Genomic DNA, 20,232 nt, shown 5'->3' with positions numbered 1-20,232 from the left:
ATTGCAGAATGGGTGTCATATGCACACCACCCACTTCCTGATATTAATCTGGTCACAGCATTCTGCGTTAACTGGGGTTTCCAAGTTGATTTCAAGGGGAGACCTATATAGAGCGTGTTACAATAGTCTAGACTTGACATTACTGTGGCATAGAGCCAGGTGGCCAGATCAGCAGAGACATGGTAAGGGACCATCTTCCAGGCTACACTAAGTTGAAAGAAAATGTTTTTGGCAGCTGCAGCTGCTTCTCCAGCTGTAAGGCATGGCCTTATATAACCCCTAAGCTCTTGTCAAGTCAGCAAAGCTCATCTGAACCCCATCAAAGGTTGGAAGCACGATGTCCATAGCCTCAGGCTTTCCAACCAGCATCCATCCTCCATCTTGTCAGGATTCAGTTTCAGTGTCTTCACTCTCAGCCATTTAACCACAGCAGCCAGGCAGTGGCTCAAGACCTCTACCGCATCACCAGGAGATTTGGATAGAGAGATACACAGCTGGGTGTTATCAGCATACTGATGGCATCCAATTCCAAAACTATGAATGATTTCTTCTAAGGGCTTTACATGGCGATTGAATAGCATAGGAGATAAGACTGCACCCTGTGGAACCCAGTAGGACTAATCCCATGCTAGTGACAACTGGTCTTCAGTGGCAAGCCTTCGAGACCAGTCCATACGGAACAATTTAAAACAATCCAAAGCACACACCCCACTTCCTGCTTCTACAGCAGTGGCTTCCTTCATTACACTAGTCCAGTTTCTGCAGAGATGATGTGACTGTTCAGGAAGAGGACATGGCTCAGTGGCAGACAGAGCATTGGCTCTGCACACAGACGGTCCCGGGTTCAACCCCCAGCATCTCCAGTTAGAAGAATCAGGTAAGCTGGCAATGTGAAAGATCCTCGCCTCAGAACTTGGAGAGCCACAGCCAGACAGAGTAGAGAATACTGACCTTGACAGACCAATGGTTTGACTAACAACAACAACAACTGTTCTTATATACCACTCTTCTGGACAGAGCAGTGAATGAAGTCGGTATTGCTATTATCCCCACAATACAGCTGGGAAACTGGGACTGAGAGGAGTGGTTTACCCAAGGCCACCTGCAAAGCTCATAGCAATAGAGGGAATCGAACTAACAGATGGGATGGAGGAGTTGACTTGCTGGTGAAGGAAGCTTGTTTGCACCTTTTAAAAAAGCCAAATTCCACAGCAGATAGGAGAGGTATATCTTTCAGGGGAGGGGATTCTGACATTGCAAGAAGGGGTGGCTTTGCTTGATTTCTGTGCTGTCTCTTAAGTGAGGGCCATTGCTCTAAACACATGCAAAATCATCTGTCCATCCATCCCCTGCCTTTCTCCCCAAAGAACGCCCAAAGCAGCTTATATTTTCCTCCTCCATTTTATCCTCACAACAACCGTGTGAGGTAGATTATGCTGAAATTGTGTGACTGACCCAAGGTGGCCCAGGTGAGAGTAGAACCCAAGTCTCCCAGGTCCTAGTCCATCACTCTAACCATTACATGGCACTGGTTCGCACAAATTGTGTGGGCACTGGGGATAGAAGGCTGTATCAGTTGTCACCAGTAACGTCACTAGCAATGATTCCAAACCCCAAAGCAAAAGGGTTGCTAGAGTGCACGCCAGTTTTATTTCAGAGGGCGTTGGCTTTTAGATTCAAATATCATTATCCTATCTTGTAATCCTCTTACTGATTGCCTGGAAAACATTTTTAATCACTCCTATAACTCTCCTTGATTCTCCGTGGGAAAGGCAGGTTATAAAAGAAAATAATAAATAAAGGTAAACTATTCTGGCAAATTCTGTACTGTTTTTGTCATGCTAATGGCGTTTGTTGTTTTGGTGTCCTCGCAACTGCAGAGCTAAGCTGAGCTATAAATGGTTTAAACATATAGTGACCCCCCGGACTTTCCAGGTGCCATGCTCACTTGTATCACAGCCAGGAAACAGCACCTACAATTACAATTACATTTTTTTCCACATCCATTATTCCAAGGACACTCCCGGTGGATGATTTTCCAGTATCTAAACGGGTTTGATGGTAGCAGAATTCTCCCCACCCCCTAGATGCTCCGTGGAACCTCAGTGAACCATTTCAGGTCAATGCTTCATAAGACTATGTTGTTCTGTTGACATGTCAGACAGATTCTGGCTCATTCCTAATATCTACAACAGGATGAAAGGAGCTGTACAGTGTCTTCATCACTAGGATGCTTTAAGCTCTCCGGAGCATCAGGAGGGAGGGAAAAAATCAAGCTACAAATGACTCTTTGGCAGTGTTGCATCGCTGCATAAGCAGGCAATTGTCTCCAACTCACTTCGCATTTTGCCAGAGCAGAGAAGCTGGTTTATTTGAGTAGTCAGCTGGAGGCATGGTGCCCAATGGAGGTTGGATACAGAGAGAGGCAAGGAAGGAGAGATGTCCGAGATGCTTTTTCCAGGAGGAGTTTTTTCAAAGAGCAAGGAGGAATTTGAGGCATCTCCTCCAGCTCTGTGATGGCTGTGACTCACCCAAGTTCACCCAGCTGGTCTCAAGCGGAGGAGTAGGGAATCAAACCTGGAATCATATGGAACAGCTTGCCAGAGGAAGCCCCCCCCCCCCAAGCACACACTTCTATCATTCCACAGATTGTGCCAAATGTTCCAGAGGACATATTTAGCAAGAGATCAGGATTACAGTAGAATGCAACAGTTCAGGAGGGAATGGAATTGTAGTCTATTGCAGCGTTTTATTCATCACTTTTTTTACCGCATTGTCTTTTATTTATATACCACCCTTCAGAACAACTTAATGCCCATTCAGAGCGGTTTACAAAGTGTGTGATTATTATCCTCACAACAATTGCCCTGTGAGGTGGGTGGGGCCAAGAGAGCTCTGAAAGAGCTGTGACTGACCTAAATTCACCCAGCTGGTCTCAAGCGGAGGAGTAGGGAATCAAACCTGGCTCTCCAGATTAGAGTCCTGCCACTCTTAACAACTAAACCCAACTGGCTCTACTCTTCTTTGATTTCGTCTTTAGTGGATGTCCTATACTGTCTGACTGAATTGCTTTTGATAAGTCCAGGTGTGTTAGCATGCTTTCTGGAAGGAATAGCAAGGAAAGACCCTGCCCACCTCAATGCCATTTTCCCACTGCCAGCCCCTCATGGGTGCGAATGATCAAAGAAGCTGTCTGTGCACTCATGGATTTGTGCACTGTGTACTCTTACATTTGTGAACAATGATAGCTGATTGTCTTATGCCGGTCACAGGTGGGGTGTGACCAGGGCTTTTTTTCTGGGAAAAGAGGTGGTGGAACTCAGTGGTGGAACTCAGGACCACACAATGATGTCACTTTGGGTCAGCTGGAACAAGGGGGGGAGTTTTTAAAAGTTTAAATTGCCCTCTGCAAAAATGGTCACATGGCCAGTGGCCCCGCCCCCTGATCTCCAGACAGAGGGGAGTTTAGCTTGCCCTCCGTGCCACACGGTGTAGAGGGCAATCTAAACTCCCCTCTGTCTGGAGATCAGGGGGTGGGGCCACCGGCCATGTGACCATTTTCAAGAGGTGCTGGAACTCTGTTCCACCACATTCCAGCTGAAAAATGCCCTGGGTGTGACACGGAGGGTGGAGGAAGAAAAGGGTGTGCTGGAAGGGGGGCTCAGTGGCAGATCTGGATTTGCCTCTGCATAATGTGCAAAATGGCCAAGAAATGCAGCCTGTTACAGACCACCAAAAAGACAAGTAAATGGGTTCTGCATCATATCAAGCCTACATTCTCTCTAGAAGCTAAAATGATGAAACTGAAGCTATCATACTTTGGTCACATCATGAGAAGACAAGATTAATCAGAAAAGACAATAATGCTAGGATAAAGGCAATAGGAAAAGAGGAAGATCCAACAAGAGATGGCTTGACTCAATAAAGGAAGCCAAGGCCTCCAGTTTGCAGCATCTGAGCAAGGCTGTCAATGACTGGACATTTTGGAAGTTGTTGATTCATAGAGTTGCCATAAGTCACATAACATATTATATATGCTATATATTTATCAATACTAAATATAAAAATATAATATACACTTGTTCAGTCTTAACAGATAAGTGATTCCTGCTTTTTATGCTAGCATAGAGAAAAGCAGTATGGATCTATTTTGTTACTGAGCCCTAAATAAGTGCAGTCTTGGTAGGTCGCCGAAACATTGTTTCTAGGGGAAATCAGCAATGACCATTCAAGCCTCCCATCCCTTGCATTTTCCCTGCTTCCAACAGCATCACCTCTGACAGGAAAGGTGAAGACCAGTGACATTGTTTAAAGAGCTTCAGAGGCAGAAATGTGTGCCAAAGCTTTGGAAAGACCCTTTGAAGTGACCCTTCAAAAAAGTTCAAGAAGAGACCAGGAGAAAAATGGTACTGAAGGAAGCATCACCCACCCCTTCCGCCAATGGGGGCCAGACATCTGCTGCTAGTCTGGCGAGCAAATGCAATTTGTTGGCTATAAGAAACTGCTGTCCTGTTAATGCTGAATTCTCCCACCCCCAAACCAGAAGCAAGAAAGGAAATGTGCGCTTTTTTAAATTGCTACAAAGGTGGGCCATAGCACAACTTTTGCGACGGCGGGCTGCAGAGATGTTCCTCTTATCTCTAAAGCCCAGCAGCCAGCCTAGGGGTGGCTCTGAGGGGGGAGGAGTAAGGCGTAGGAGAGGAAGAGCACTGGCTGGAATGTGCATGGGAGGCGCCCACCCTGGCACGGACTGGGGCTCGTCCCCGCGGGGTTTTCCTGGGTATGACTTCGGATCAGAAGCAGTCTGTTGAATGCTGCACCTTAACCCTTCCCTCCCGCGGCGGCATCAAGCTCAGCCCTGTGCAGACCCCCCCCCCCCACAACCTTCTGGTCTTTGGCAGCCCCCCCCCTCCAAAGCGCCTTGCCGGGGCCTGAAGCCCCCTCTTGTGCATCCTTGCTTGGGTCAGGGATCGGTGGAGCTGCCTGTGCTGGGAGGGGACGAGAAAGAGGCGGGCCGCTTCAGGGCGCCGGGCGGGCGGGGCTTGGCGGACCGGACTGTGCTTGGCGTGGCTCTGCCGGCGCTGCGGGACGCGGCCAGTCCCTCCGGTGGAATCGGGTCAGGTAGCACTGCAGCGGCTCGGCTCTCGGGGCGCTGGGCCGTCGGGGCTGCTGGGCACCGCGCCTTGGGGCCCGCCTGGATGGAGCAGCGCGGAAGAGGCGGCGGCGGCACCCCTCCGGGCCCGGGCGAGAGGAGCGCGGCGCTCCCCCCTGGCCCCGCGCGCCCCTTGCCTTGAGACCCCGACGCCGGCGACCGGGACGCCCGCCCCTCCCGCGGGGCTCCGCCGCCGCAGCCGCCGCCGCCTGCCCCGGCTCGATGAGCAGCTGCGTCTGGCCGCGGCCATGGCTCCGATCCCCGCGTACCTCAACCCGGCCGCCGTGCTGGTGCTGGTCAGCTGCGACCTGTGCCTCGTGCACGCAAGTAAGTGCCTCGCTCTGGGTGGGGGGCCGGCCCGGGCCGCTCCGCTCTGGGATCCGCTTCCCCGGCCCGACCCTCGCAGCCAGACGCGGGGGTCGCTGGCCTTGGTGCTGAAACGGGCTCCCTTGACTGGGAGCGGCGGGGCCAAGACCAGCCAGCCCCTGGCGCAAAGGGGAGAAAGGCCGGGGACGCGGGCGGGCGGCGGTTCACAGGCTAAGCCCCGTGGGCCAGGGGACTGGGCGACGCAATAGCAGGTAAGGGTGGCGGCTGCGTCACCGGGAGTAGCAAAGCCCCCGGCCAGTGCTTGGATTCGGAGCGGCCCGCACCTCGGTCCAGCCTCCCCCTCCCCTGCCGAAACCTGCCATGCCTTTCTCGTGAAACCCCAGCCAATTTCATTAAGGTAAAAGCCTGACTCAAGGGAAGACCGCTGCCAGTTCTCCTGGCCAGCTCTTGAGCCTGGAACGTCTTCCCATCGCCTCCCCTGCCTCTGCGCTCACTTCACACCCTGCAGCATGCAACTAAGGCCTTGACCCCCCCCCCACCACCACCACCGGTGTTTGGCAGCTGGCTGAGCCTGAGGGCTCTCAGTCGGTCCTCTGCTTGGTTTTGCTGGCGGGGGGTGGTGGTGTCTGAGAATGAATTGTTTCCATGGTTGACTTTGGGTGATCGGTATTTAAGCTTCCTACTCTCTCACACACACAGGCATGCACACAAAATCTCTCAAGTTTGATCTGCTTTGTCAGGGAACGGGCCAGAAATGAAAAAGTGGACAGCTCACTTCATGGCATCCGCACCAAGACCTCTGGGGAGCCAAGGCCTCATAAACAGGGAGCCAAGGCACTTCCACCCGCCCCCCCCCCAAATCAGCATAGCTAAAGAGCTGACTCTGCCAAAGGGGCTCAACCACATTTTAGTGCAGCTCTCAGAGGAACTTGTCCTGGTTCAATCAGAGCAGAACATCTCAGTGGTTTGTACAGAGAGTACTTTCCTCCACATTCTTAAGCCACAGTAATTTTCCAGTGTCTGTGATCATCTGAGACCACCAAGCCTCTTTTTGTTTTGACAGGCAAACTTGAATGGGGCCACTTGGCTCATCCCACTGGGGATCTGCAGTCACTGGCAAGGCTCTGGCAATGTCTAGAGTGTTGTGCTGATCTTCTCTGTAAATATCATGCAAAAGTCACTTGTCACTGAAACGGCCAGTTGTGTTTTGTAAGCATCTGGTTTCTGTGCCTATGTGCACTTTGCCTTACTGTATCTTCTGGGTACACACAGTTCAGTTTTGCCACAAGGACCCAGAGCAAAACTAAACATTTGGATTCAAACACTATATGTATGTATATCTTTGCATCATAAAATAATGTTAATATGGCCCTCCTTCTTCAACCAATGCTGGACATGTCTCCTGCTTCCATGAGTCGTAGATAGACATGGATCACTTGAATTTTTCCACTATCACCATCATCCGTGTGCATAGAGCTTCACAAAACAACAGAAACCAAGTATCAAGACTCTGCCCCAAAGAACTTAAACTGAATTTTAACAGAGGCAGATAGAGGGAGGATCAAAAGAGAGGGAAACTTGCACCATTAACCCCCCCTCCAATATTTTGAACTATTTATCTGTCATATTTTTATCTTCCAAGGAGCTCAGGGTGGCATCCATGGCTCTCCTTTCCTACTTTTTATCCTTACAACAACCCTGCAAGGTAAGTTAGAGACTGATGGCCCGAGCGTTTCATGCCTGAGTGGTGATCTGAGCCCAGGTCTTCTTAGGCTGACACTCTGACCTGACACCACCCTGGCTCACTATTGTAAAATTTATGCCCTACTCACACCCTTCCCTCCTTTTCTCGGCTCCCTTCCTACAGCTTTCTCTTTCCTTTTCTCTGTCTCGTCTCTGTTGACTACATCCAGCCCTCCACATGCCACCTTGAGCCTATCCCCTCCAAGGTCTAGTTGCCATTTCCGCCCCACTGTTCTTCCTCCTCTCCAGGACATAACCATCCCATCCATCTCCTGTAGCCCTTCCTGCATTCAAACATACCACTGTCTCCTCCTTCCCAAAATGCCAATTATTGACCCAGTTTCCATCTCCCAAATTTCCCTTCTGCATCTACTTTCCTACAGCATGCTCCTTAGCCCAGCCCTTCCCTTCCTCTCCTTCTCCTTTCTCGGCCACCTACAATTTGTCTACTGCCCTCTTCACTGGCACTGAAACTGCCCTCACCCAAATCCCTCCCTCTTCAGTGCCTGAGCCAAAGGACTCTATTCCATCCTCTTCCTCCCTGACTTCTCTGCGGTCTTCGGTACAATTGACCCTTCTCTCCAGCTCAACTCCATTCACACCCTAGATCTGTCGTCTTCTTCTTCTCTTCTTTACTTCCTGTATCCAGTCTATTACCAAGTCAAGTCACTTCCCTTTTATAATGCTGCAAAAATATTCTCCACCTTCTGCAAGAACTCTGGCTCATGCTCTGGTCATCTCTTGCCTTGACCACAGTAACCTCCTCCTCCATGGTCTTCTGTTGTCACCTTCCTCTTCACCTCTGACCAGCACTCCACCACCAAAATCATTTCTCTCACTGCTCTCATTCCCTGCTTAAAATCCTTACACTGGCTTTCTGTTCACTTCCAGACTGGCTGTGGCTCAACAGTACAAGATCCCAGGTTCATTTCCAGCACTTCCAGTTAAAAAGATCAGGTAGCAGATGATGTGACAGACCTCCGCCTGAGCCCCTGGGAAGCTGCTGCTAGTCAGAATAGATGATACAGACTTTAATAGACCAACACTCGAATTAAGTATGAGGCAGATTCATTTGTTCTTGTTACAGAGAGAGGCTGTGGTTCAGTGGTAGAACATCTTCTTTGCATGCAGAAGGTCCCAGGTTCAGTTCCTGGCATCACCAGTTAAAAGGATCAGGTAGTCGGCAATGGGGAAAACCTCTGCCTGAGACCCTGGAGAGCAGCTGCCGGCCAGAGTAGACAATACTGACCTTAATGAACCAAAGGTAGATGTTCAGATCTTGCACAGACTCCTCCTCATTCATTTCAAAGCCCCGCATGTCCTTTCTCCTCTTTATTTCTCCTATCTTAATATCTCCCTTCAGTCCCCTGAACAATAGTTGCAAATCTAAGAAGGCTCTTGTGCGACTTGTCGACACAAATCTCCATTGCTCGTCAGGGTTGGAGGAGGAGGCTGCCAGCGTAGCCACTTCACCGGCTTGAGATGCATGGACTGACACTGCCCCACATCAGCCACAAAGAATGAATCTCTCCACCACCTCCCTTGGGTAACCAACCACTCCTTTTACAAGCATAAAGGTTTTGTTTCCTGAAGCTTTGACTCATTTCCTTGGTGGTTTCTGTAGTGAGTGAGATCACTGGTCATTTGTCTTCTTTACGGCGGTTGATAAAATATTCAGAAGTATCTCATGCTCCTGTCTTTTTCTGGGCTGCAAATGTGCAGTCCCGCCTCCACACACTGCAAGCTGTTCCAAACTCTCCTCAAGAGCTCCCCAATGTTCCTATCTTCATAAAAGGACAGCCAAACCTGAAATACATCCCTCCTCTCTGCAGATTAGTCCAGTGTAAAGCTGAAGAGGACTTTAGTTTAGATCCAGCAATGATCCTAAATAATACAGTTGCACCCCAGAGAGAACACATGCTGTCACAGTGAGTGCCTCTGATGGGACTAATGCGTGGCCAAGATGTTCTTGTTCCATGTTGCTTTCTTTCGCTTTTCAGTGGGGCAGCCCTTATCCATTTTGCCATCAGGCATGGTACGGTTAAGGCACCATTTCCACCCTATGTCCCCAGGACCCCTGTTTCCTCCCCCAAACCCACCACACCATCCCTTGCATCTGGCTGTTTTTCCCCCCAGCAGTGCTAATATGGAAATACTTCCAAGAAGGTGCTGGAAATGCACATTCCACATTCTGTAGTTGCAACCGGGAGGTGCCTTGCCCCTCAGAACAGCCAGAAGGGAGGGGCCTTGGCTCAATGGTACATCATGTGCTTTGCGTGCAAAAGGTTCCAGGTTCAATCCCCATCACGCACATGCACGCACGCACACACACACGCACACGCACACATGCACACACAAAGTTTAAAAAGAATCAGGTAGGAGAAGATAGGAAAGATTTCCACCTGACTCTGGAGCCAGTCAGCGTGGACAGTCCTTGTTAGCTTAAGACTCTGACTCGGTAGAATGCAGCTTCAGGTGTCCCCACATTGTGGGAAGCTTGTGTGCAATGAGAAAGCATGCTCCTCCACCACTATTGTCATCCCCATATCTCAGGCAGTTTTTTAAAGGCTTGTTGAGAGTCCCTGGGGGGGAAATAGACAAAATCTGCCATCCTTAATGGCATCCAGAAGCCAAGCCCCTCTGCTTCCATCATGGTAAAGCTGCCTGTGCTTTTGAGTTCCAGTTGTTGCACCTTTCTCTCATTTGTGCTCCCGTTGCCAGAACTACATTCTGGTGTAGGCATATACTGTGTAGTATAGTTGTTAGACAGCTGGACTGGGGAGTGGGGAGGCTTGGGGTCAATATCCTATTCAGTCCTGAATCTCAGTAACAGTGCATTCCTAAGAACACTTCCCTGGGAGTAAACCTCATTGAATAAAATGGTATTTAGTTCTGAGTAGACCTGCTTAGGTCCCCCCCCCATAAAGGCAGCCTCTGCAGTAATGAAATCTTCATGCCAATTATGCAATGTGTGAAGAAACACTTCACACAGTTGCCCACCAGCCAGTATTGACAAGAGACGGCTGAGGGTTCTTAAAACTATTAATACCAATGGCAGGAGACTGGAAATGTACACAGGTGGCAATGAACTAATGACTGAAATGAGCAGTGGTGGGTGTTACTACTACTCTTTGCTGCTCTTGTGAAGTGGCAAGAAAGCCAAACCAGGGGAAGGTCCCTTTCTGCTGGCAGCCTTAACTTGGAACCAAGAGCCACTTGAATGTGGGAGGGAGGATGACAAGGGGCACAGCTTCTTCCTCTTGGCTGTCAGCTCTGGTTTCCACTTGACGGTCATCCAGCCTTGACTTACAGCCATTTAGATGACCTTCCAGATCTCATGAAGGCTCACACCGAACTCCTTAAGTGCTCCGTCTTTGGCATGACTTTGGCTGACTGCAGGGGTGTTGGCTCACCATCCCCGCAAGCGGCACATCCAGGACAGCTGTGCGGTTGGGTTTCTGGAAATGCAAGGGGTGCTCCCTGCTCTGAGAAATACAGCCTGGGAAGGAACTGCTTCCCAGTACTGAAGCAGCCGGGTTGTTAAGCTGTGGCTCTGCAGTCACTCCACTGGTTCATTTCAGGATTCAGTTCAAGGCGTGGGTACCCAGGGCTCACACATCTAAGAGGCTGCCTCTCTCACTATGCCCAACTACAACACCTGTGCTCGTCTGAGCAAAGCCTGTTGAAGGCGCTGCTCTGCAGAGGGGTAAGATCAACAGCTGCCCGCACCTGAATATTCTCTGTTGTGGCAGCCTCTTAGTGGAATGGCCTGCCTGATGAGGGCAGGAAGAATGCGACACTGAATGCGTCCAACAGAATTGTTCAGGAGGGCATTTCTGTAAAGGGAATAGAGCTGTACTTCAGCAGTGCAGTCCTAAGAAGAGTTACACCTTTCTAAGCCCATTGACTTCAGTTGTGCAAGAAGGGAGTAACTCTGTTTGGGATTGTACGGTAAATGTCTGAAAAAATTAAGCAGCTTATTGCACTGTTTATTTATGCATTATACTGCTTTTACTGCGTTTAAAATGGTTGTAATCCCCCTTGAGTCTCAACAAGAAAGGCAGAATATAAATGAAGCTGTTGTTACTATCATTCGATCCGGAGGAGTTAGCTGTATTACTCTGTGGTTGCAAAACAGTAAAGAGTCCAGTAGCACCTTTAAGACTAACCAAAACTAAGACTAATCTGATGAAGAGAGCTGTGGTTCTCGAAAGCTTATGCTACAATAAAGCTGGTTAGTCTTAGAGGTGCTACTGGACTCTGTTATTATCATTATTATTCTTGTGCAAGCAGGAGCATTATTAATAATAATATCAAAAGTAGTTCCTCATTTTACATGGGTGCCCCCTTTAATCAGAAGGCAGGGTGAGGAGCATGGAGAAACAGATTGGTGCCATAGACTTTGGCTCAATCCGCTCTGCAGGTTTCTGTTCATCCACCTGGTAGGCAAACAAGCTAACAGTTCAGCCCTGGCAGGTTTGGAAGCATGCACCAGGAGGATCCCAGCAGTCCCTGAAAGGCCGCAAGGAGGACACACTGCAAAGCTCCCATTCTGGTTCAGCAGGCAGGATTCGGCCTTCACTCTGCCTGTGCAACCCCTGGTGCAAGACAGAGAGAGTTGCTTGAAGAAAGAGCAGTGTTCACGGAGGGTACAGTCCAAGCAATTGGCACAAGGTGGCTGCCAGCACTGCGTTCATCCTTGGCATGTCAGCCAATAGTGCAGAGAGGGTCTCATTAGCAAATTAACACTGGGCCCAGGAGCAGATCTGAAGTCTTGGCTCTGGGTAGGGCAGGCAGGCGGCTGCTTGTAATGCAGAGAGATGAATACCCGGAAAACTAATCAATAGGGGGAGGTGGTCTTACCAGCCTATCTTTAAAATGATAGAGTTGGGACATCATGACTCCATGCACCTTCAAAGAGTCCTGACTTGGTGCACCTATTTGACTTCAGAAGAAGGAAAAAGCAAACGGAAGATGACAGACGATGACTGCTCAGCTTTCTTTTTCTTTCAAGTTTAATGGAAGCATGAGAAGGGGTAGTTTCAATAGAAGTAAAGGATTAAAGTCTCTCTCTCTCTCCTCCCTTCACGCCCTCTGTTCAAATCAGGCCACTATGCCCTCCATAAAATTTAGCTTTAAAATGTACTGGAGGATCTGTGATCTCCATCTCTTCTAATCTGACCCTATAGCAGGTCTGTCGGTCGGTCTGTGTTTGCTTTTCTCTCAAATGGAGAACAAAGGCTCGCCACATAATTCTCCCCTCCTCCATTTATCCTCACAACAACCCTGTGAGGCAGGCTGAGAGTGTGTGACTGGCTCTAGTTCCCTTAGCAAGCTTCCAAAGTATTGTGAGGATTTGAACCTGGGTCTCCCAGATCCTTGTGTGACGTTCTGACCACTCTGTTCCACGGATTCTCATTCGGTCAATAAAATTCCTCTGAAATCAAACCTGTATGAATATACTTCCAAAATGATGACTGATGGAAACAGACTGTCAGTAAATGTTAGTCCACCAGCCCTGAAATTCAGGTTTCTACTGATTCAAGTTCATAAAGACTTGAGCTCTGTTCAAATGGCACAATCAAACTGCAGACTGTGCATGGTGAATATAAATTTGGTTTATTTCAGGCTCTGGCACTCCTTCTCTCTTCCTCATTCCTTGTCCCATCGCACATGAAGCCATTGTTGAAAACTTCCTGGTCCGGGGTTGTGTATAGAACTTTAATCTGTTGTGATATCCGAATGTTGTTGCTTTCAGCACACTGGGTTTGTTTCTTTCCCAGTAACCAAGACTGTGAACCATGCTTCCATTCGGTTTTAAAATCCCAGTCACTGGGAAAGAAACAAATCCCAATTGGAAAAGGAATCCTGCATTAAGATATCAAATTAGTTAAACTGGAAACTTCCTAAACCAGGAAGACTTCAAACATGTCTCTGTGCATGGAAGGAAGAGGGAGGGAGCATACAAAACAAAACAGGTTACTGCGTCTCAGAAAGAAACACTAGTTTGTTTTTCATGTCTGAATGCAGCTCACTAGGTTTTCAGAGGTTTTTCATGCGAAGGACAGGATCTGCCATAAGCATAAAGAGACCAAAGGAAGAGACTGGGGATGAAACAAAAATTGCTTCCACATAGGGGTGATGCCCTGATTCCCTCCTATCGTTGCTATGAATGCAATATATCAATTACTAATCATTAGAAATTTAAAAAATGGCAAAACTCTTGCTGGAGTTGTGGGAGGAATGGCAGGTAGGAAGAGAAAAAATGCTGGATGTGGCTTTGGATGTTGGTGGGGGAGGTCCCACCCTCCCCCAAACCCCACCCTCCCCAAGCTTCAGCCCCAAATCTTCAGGAATATCCTAAACCAGAGTTGGCAACCTTAGGGAGTGCAAAAATCTGCACCTTCTCTCCACACTTTCCCCAAACCTGCTTTGGGCATGATATTTCCCCAAATGTACCAAAGCATATTTGGGGAAACTCACAGCAGAGCCAGGGGAAACCTGGAAGGTTGGCAGAAGCATGACTACATCATGTGCAAGCCAAAATAAAATCTGCTGGGGTTTGGTGGGGGGGGGGAGTGCAGAGCAAGAGTTCTGTGCAGAAGTAATCAGAGACCCCCAAATCCCCACATTCTGACTGAGACTGTAGTGAAACTAGAGATTTATTGCAGGAGCAAGGCTGAAAAAGCCCCTCCAGTTCTCAAGAGCCAGTGTTCCTCAAACTGGAGGACATATCTCAGGCCTTGTCAAATCTGGAGTGACTACCAAACACCTGAACATTTTCCAGCCGTGCCCAGAAATGACCTTGTCCTCCTTTTCTCCTTGGCTGCAGACAGACCTCCATCCCCTGTCAATGTAACTGTCACCCAGCTCAAAGCAAACTCAGCAACCGTCTCCTGGGATGTCCCTGAGGGAGACGTCATTATCGGCTATGCCATCTCACAGCAGGTAAGTCTGAGATCAGGACTGCTGCTCCTGGCTGGCATCACGCTGAGCCTCCACCTGTCTGGGCTCCTTGTTTCTCCAAGGCAGGACTCTGAAATCCCTGGGAGGACAGATGTGTTGTTGTCCAAACTGGGCCCCCAGGCGAAGGCCAGGAGAGGCTCCATCCCCCCAGTGTGAGGGTTTACCCGCAGCCTGGCTGGCCCCTCTGACCACCTCCCTGGCTCTGGCAGCGACAAGATGGACAGATGCAGAGATTCATCCGAGAGGTGAACACCACGAACCGGGCCTGCGTGCTGTGGGATCTGGCTGAGGATGCAGACTACATCATCCAAGTACAGAGCGTCGGGCTTTATGGAGAAAGCCAGGCCAGCAAGAGAGTCCATTTCCGCACCCTGAAACAGAGTGATCGCCTCCCGTCCAACAGCTCCAACCAGGGTAGGCAGAGCAGAGCAAAAATCTCCCAGGAAGGATCAATTCTGCCCCCTTCCCTCTGCCCCCCTCCTTCTTCAAAGCCCTGCTTTGGCATGCAGCACCTCTAACTTCTGAGAGGTTGGCAGTTTGATTGGGGTACATGTGGATCAGGACCTGCAGATATATCCATCCACCACCTCTGCACATTTCCTACCAATCCATGGAAGAGTCGTGATGGGAAATAAAACCTGCCACCTCTGGGGGCCAGGCCCACCAGCGCTTGCCAGAAGTTCTCAGGCAAGATAGCAGAGAGGGTGGAGATTAGGGTGGGGCTGTGTCTCAGTGCCAGAATATCTACTTTGCATGCAGACGGTCCCAGGTTCAATTCCCACCATCTCCAATTAAAAGAGTCAGGTAACAGTTGAAGCAAAAGACCCCTGCCTGAGACTCTGGAGAGCAGCTGCCAGTCAGAGTGGATGATAATGATCTTGATAGACTAATGGTCAGTGTAAGGCAGACAAGGGGGCTGCTTTTCCAAGCGTGTGGATATTCTACTCCCCAAGCTCCAGAACAGAGTCACAGAGGTAAAGGCTCTTCATAGCTGAACTGCAGTTAAGTACTGGCTCTAGCTCAGTCATGTGTCTCTGTGTTTGTACAGGAGACATCACTGTGGAGGGGCTAGACAAGGAGCGCCAGTTGCAGACGGGGGAGATTATCATAATTGTGGTAGTGCTGCTCATGTGGGCAGGTGAGTCCTCACAGTCTTATGCACCCCAGACTCTCTTTCTGTGTTTCTTAGTATCTGACAGAGATCCGTGCCATTGCTATTGCAGCAAGAACATAGGTTGGAGGCCAGAGATTATCTGGCCATGCAGAGAATGTCCAACAGCAACATATGACAGCCAGTGATCCTTCTTTACCCATCGGGTTTGACTAGTCACTAACATGCAGTGGCATTCAGGATATGTCAGCCCCAAACAGGCAGCCAGTAGGGTTGGATCCTTCAGTAAATGCCTTCCATGAAACGAGTTTCAGGTAGGTAGCCATGCTGGTCTGCAGTAGAACAGCAGCATTGGAGGCCAGCGGCACCTTAGAGACCAATCCTGAAGATCTTGTTAGTCCAGGTGCCACTGGACTCAGATGCTGCTATTCAGTGAATGCTGCACCCATATTGCTGTTAAAAGAAAAACCAGTTGATTGATATTAGCCTTTTCCAAAGCTGCTTGATAGGGGGCGTGGCAGGAGTGGCATTACATGTGATAGGTGTTTTCAAGGAGTAGACAGCTCAGCACTTAGGGCCAAACTATATCACCTGTTTTCTTTGTGCCTTGCCTGAGTTCACCCAATTCCTTGCAAGTGATGCTGTTTCTTTCTCCCCCTCCCCCTGCCGCACTCTGGTGGTGTCCTAGCGGTAATTGCGCTCTTTTGCAAGCAATATGACATCATCAAGGACAACGATTCCAACAACAACAAGGAAAAGACCAAGCCTTCTTCAGAACACAGCACTCCAGAGCGACCAACGGGGGGGCTTCTGCGCAGCAAGGTCAGTGGGCCCACGGGGTGAGGGGCAGGCAGAGGCCGGACTGTGTACTATGGGGCCAGAAATAGTACCCTGTGCAAAATGTGTAAGAGGAGTTTGTTTACAAAATTTATATCTCACTTTTCTGCCCAGTTAGGGCTAACAGGGAAAAGCAAAACATTATAAAACGCACCATAAAAACAATTAAAATCTAAAGTAAAAACACACATAAAAACACAGAATAAGCTACTAAAACAGAGGGTAGGAAAGAGAGGCCATTGAGGGAATGCCAGATGAAACAAGCCCTCACTTGCTAGTAGAAGACAGTGATGGAAGGGGTCAGATGAATCACCCAGTCTACGAATCACTTGGTCTATGAAGGTCAGTATTGTCTACTCTGAAATAATTTTGGCACCACCACCAAGAAGGCCCTCTCTCAGGTTGCCACCTATGTGATCTCAAAATGGTCCCCAATTGTACGGGGATGGAGACCAGTGAGGCTGAGAGGAGCCCTCGGGTGGGCAAAGCTGCCACATAACTACCCCTGAAATTGCTTTATATCCTATGAAGGTCAGTATTGTCTACTCTGAAATATCTTCCCCACAATTATGATTCTCTGAGGTTTTCTCATTGCTGCTGTGGCTGCAAATCAAGCACAGTAGCAACAGGACTTCCACCTGGTGGCTTTACCTGCCCCGCCTGTCCACGGCCAACATTGCCCCCACCCAGGGCACCACTGAAGGGCCACAGCAATGAGGTAAGAAAGAAAGGGGTACTTGGGAAAAGAAAGAACTCCCCAATGCTTAAGGGAGGAGAAGGGGAAGACTTTCTAGGAATCCAGAGTCTTGCATTTTAGCACAACAAGTGCTCTCTTGCTGAAGGGAAGCATTTGCTATGAATTCCAGTCAAGCAAAAGGTTCTAATGAAACCTTTTGGATTCCTAAAGAGGATCCCAGCTGTTGCTGGAGCCCTGAGATATAAACTGTTGGCCTAGATCAACAGGTGCTAGACAGACAGGCATGGACAGTAGACTGCCTGGCTTCTCAAGCCCCAGGAATTTGGTATCCCAAGTCCCCCTCCCCTCTTGACAGCCCTGGTTCAGGTTTGTCTACCATTCCATGTGGTTTTGCTCTGGAATATAATCTACAGTCCTTCCTGTAGTCTTTTGGATCTCTGCTATAAAGTATGCAAGTAGAAGACCTCCCAGAAGATGGCAGCACATGCAACGTATGGGAGGCAAAAAATATAAAGTAGTTTGTTAGCTCTTCTTGATGGATTTTTGAGCCGTTCAAATGAAGAATTAAGATCATATTGATCGCTGCAGTGTCCAGGAAATGCTAAAAAGGGAAGAGACAAGGTGATAAGGAACTCATAGCTAAGCAAACAGTGAAGTCCAACACTCAGGGCTGTTAGCCTGGAACTGTTAGAACTGAGAGTCAAGCTACAAGTGACGCCTGACACAGGTTGGACACTTGTCAGCTTCCCTCAAGTTTTGATAGGAAATGTAGGCATCCTGGTTTTACAGCTTGGCTCTCCATTACAGCTGCAAGACCAGGATGCCTACATTTCCCATCAAAACTTGAGGGAAGCGGACAAGTGTCCAACATGTGTCAGGCGTCACTTGTAGTTTGGCTCTGAGACTACCCCCTGAGAGGTAAGTCCGACTGTCCTGAAGAAAAATATTATGTCCCTTAATAGAGTTTTTATACATGAAAATGCGCAGCTGAAGTTTTTCATGGCATGGAGCTAAATAACACCACCTGGTAAATGAAACCACTAAGCCTCTATTAAAGAGACAGATTTTTTTTCCCTCAAGGCAGTTGGCGACCCTACAAGTCACGTGTACTTCCACAGAGCCAACTTTGGGCAGAAAACAAATTAACATAACATTTTTAATTTTGTCTTAATTACTATTGCTTCTCCACAGAGGCCTGTACTTTCCTGGTTCTCCCAGCTCCCTTTTAAAACACCGGCATTACATTTGCTACTTTCCAATAAGTGACAAATAGTATATTTTTTGTTAGGAGAATGCCAATTTCACATCTGAGTTCTACAAAACCCCTTGAGGGGATATGCCATCCACGTAATGATCCTCCAATAAATCTTGCTGCTAACAGGCTCAGGACTGACAAAAGGAAGTATTTCTTCACACCATTTATCATATGCTATCCCCAAACAGCATTCATCATCACAAGCATTTAGAACTGTTTCAAACTTCAGGGCTTCTTTGGTGCGGCCTGGTTTCAGAGCAATCCAGTAACATGTAATCAAAAATCACAAGGGCAGTCAGGCCAGTCATTTCACACATAACTGTTATCCCATCCTACAAGGAAACAAGATTGGCACTAGGAAAATCCACGGCATCTCATTCTGATTTCCCCCAGCTAAATGCAGCAGGCCGCCTTCTGCTAGATGTCCTTAAATATGCATTCCTGTTGGGGGGTGGCAGCAAAATGAAGAAGGGAGTTAACAAACCCAGAACTTGGAAGATGCTGAGGTTGTGAATTGGGATGGAGGGGTGGTGGTGGAGAGATTTCAGTAGATTCTTTAGGCTTCTGCATAGGACTGTCTTGCTGCCCAAGGAACTATCCCTGAAGCCTATTCAGCTTTGTTGGTTTCATAGAATTATAGGGAAAATTGCTACCAGACCCGAAGATGGCGATTGGCATTACCCTGGGCATGTAAGAAGGGGTCACCTTTTTACAGCTGCCCCTACAGTGTTAGTTTTATATTCTCTCTCACTTCTCTTCCTCAGTGTATTTTTAAAAGTTGCACCTCTTCTCCCCTGTACTTGGGCTTTCTGTCTGTGAGTGTATGTACTGCAAAGGAGTGATGAATGCTGAAACGGAGGAAGGGGCTTGGACAGGAATTCTAATTTGATTGACAGGGGCAGACCAGAGTGTCTGCCTTGTGGAATTTGCTGCCAGCCAATACAGCGATGGACCCGAGTGTAGAGGAGTTTGAAAGGGGATTGGATAGATTTACGGAGGAGAGCTCCAACTCTACTAGCCCTGATTACTAAAGGAAATATCTATTTGCACAGTGGATTGTGGCCATGTACTGAGGCTGTAAACCTCTGATTATCAGTGCTGGGAGGCAACATTAGGGAAGGCCATGGCCTCGCTGTACTCTTTCCTGATCCTCCAGTGTTTGGCCACTATATGAAACAGAATGTGTGACTAGATGGATTCTAGTCACGGGCGTGATTCAGTAGGTTACTTTTTATGTTCTTAGCAGGGGGAGTAGAACAAAGGAGAGATGTAGAAAGATCCCTCCACCGGCCATTTGGGGGCAGCAATTGCCACGACTTACCTCCTGCTGTTTCATAAGGTTGTGTGTGTTATGTGCCGTCAAGTCGCCTCCGACCTATGGTAACTCTATGAATGAAAGACGTCCAAAACATCCTATCATTAACATACTTGCTCAGACCTTGCAAAGTGGAGGACATGGCTTCTTTTATTGTGTCATGCCATCTCAATTTAGGTCTTCCTCTTTTCTTACTACCTTCCACTTTTCCTAGTATTGATTTTTCCAGAGAATCTTGTCTTCCCACGATGTGACCAAAGTACAATAGCCTTAATTTCTCAAAAGGTACCCCACTGCAAATCTGCTGGTTTCTAGGCTCTCTCTTTTCTTTTTATTTTATTTTTTTTTTATTTTAACAATACTTTCCCCCTTTCTTGCAGAAGAAAACACCATCTGTCAATATCATCGAAGTGTAGCTGTTGCTGCAGGCCAAGAGACTTCTAAAGACTCTGGGACCTCACCATGCTCCTGGCCTGGCTCCCCACCTGCATGCAAAGAATTCATGCTTCTTGCCCCCTATCAAGGGAATCTGCATGGAGCAGCTGGCGCAGGGTGCATGCAGAAGCCAGTCTCTAACCCCCTGCCTGACAGCCGCAGGAAACTCTGGCCTGTGCCGAGGCCCTAAGGAGCAGCCATGAGAATCCTGTCGAAAGTGGTGCCCAGAACCATGGACAGCCACTGCTTGAACAGTTGTTGGTGTGGCCTTATTACTGGCTGGTGTGGGAGGCCAGCACTGCAGGCTGCAGCCATTCTCCCTCTTCCCCGTTGTCTGATGGAAGCTGAAGGCATCACCTCCCCTCACCGCTGGACTCAGACCCACAAGTTGTGA

General features: G+C 48.5%; 1 protein-coding gene across 2 annotated transcripts; it reads left to right on the top strand.

Moving 5' to 3' along the window:
• The first annotated feature begins 5,400 nt into the window (after positions 1-5,400).
• FNDC4 (fibronectin type III domain containing 4) lies at positions 5,401-20,039 on the top strand. 2 transcript variants are annotated; one of them, XM_054996713.1, is made up of 6 exons: positions 5,401-5,479; positions 14,055-14,170; positions 14,398-14,602; positions 15,237-15,326; positions 15,988-16,121; positions 19,787-20,039. In XM_054996713.1, exons 1-6 carry the CDS (start codon positions 5,401-5,403, stop codon positions 19,817-19,819), a joined length of 657 nt encoding a protein of 218 aa, XP_054852688.1. In that variant the 3' UTR covers positions 19,820-20,039. The 2 variants fall into 2 exon arrangements, with proteins under 2 accessions (XP_054852688.1, XP_054852681.1); XM_054996706.1 differs by having other exon boundaries at positions 19,784-20,039.
• Positions 20,040-20,232: the final 193 nt, after the last annotated feature.

Source organism: Eublepharis macularius, chromosome 1 (genome assembly GCF_028583425.1).
Source record: "Eublepharis macularius isolate TG4126 chromosome 1, MPM_Emac_v1.0, whole genome shotgun sequence".
Classification (NCBI taxonomy): Eukaryota; Metazoa; Chordata; class Lepidosauria; order Squamata; family Eublepharidae; genus Eublepharis; species Eublepharis macularius.
The sequence above is the reverse complement of the archived record's forward strand: the minus strand, read 5'-3'. Positions and strand labels throughout refer to the sequence as shown.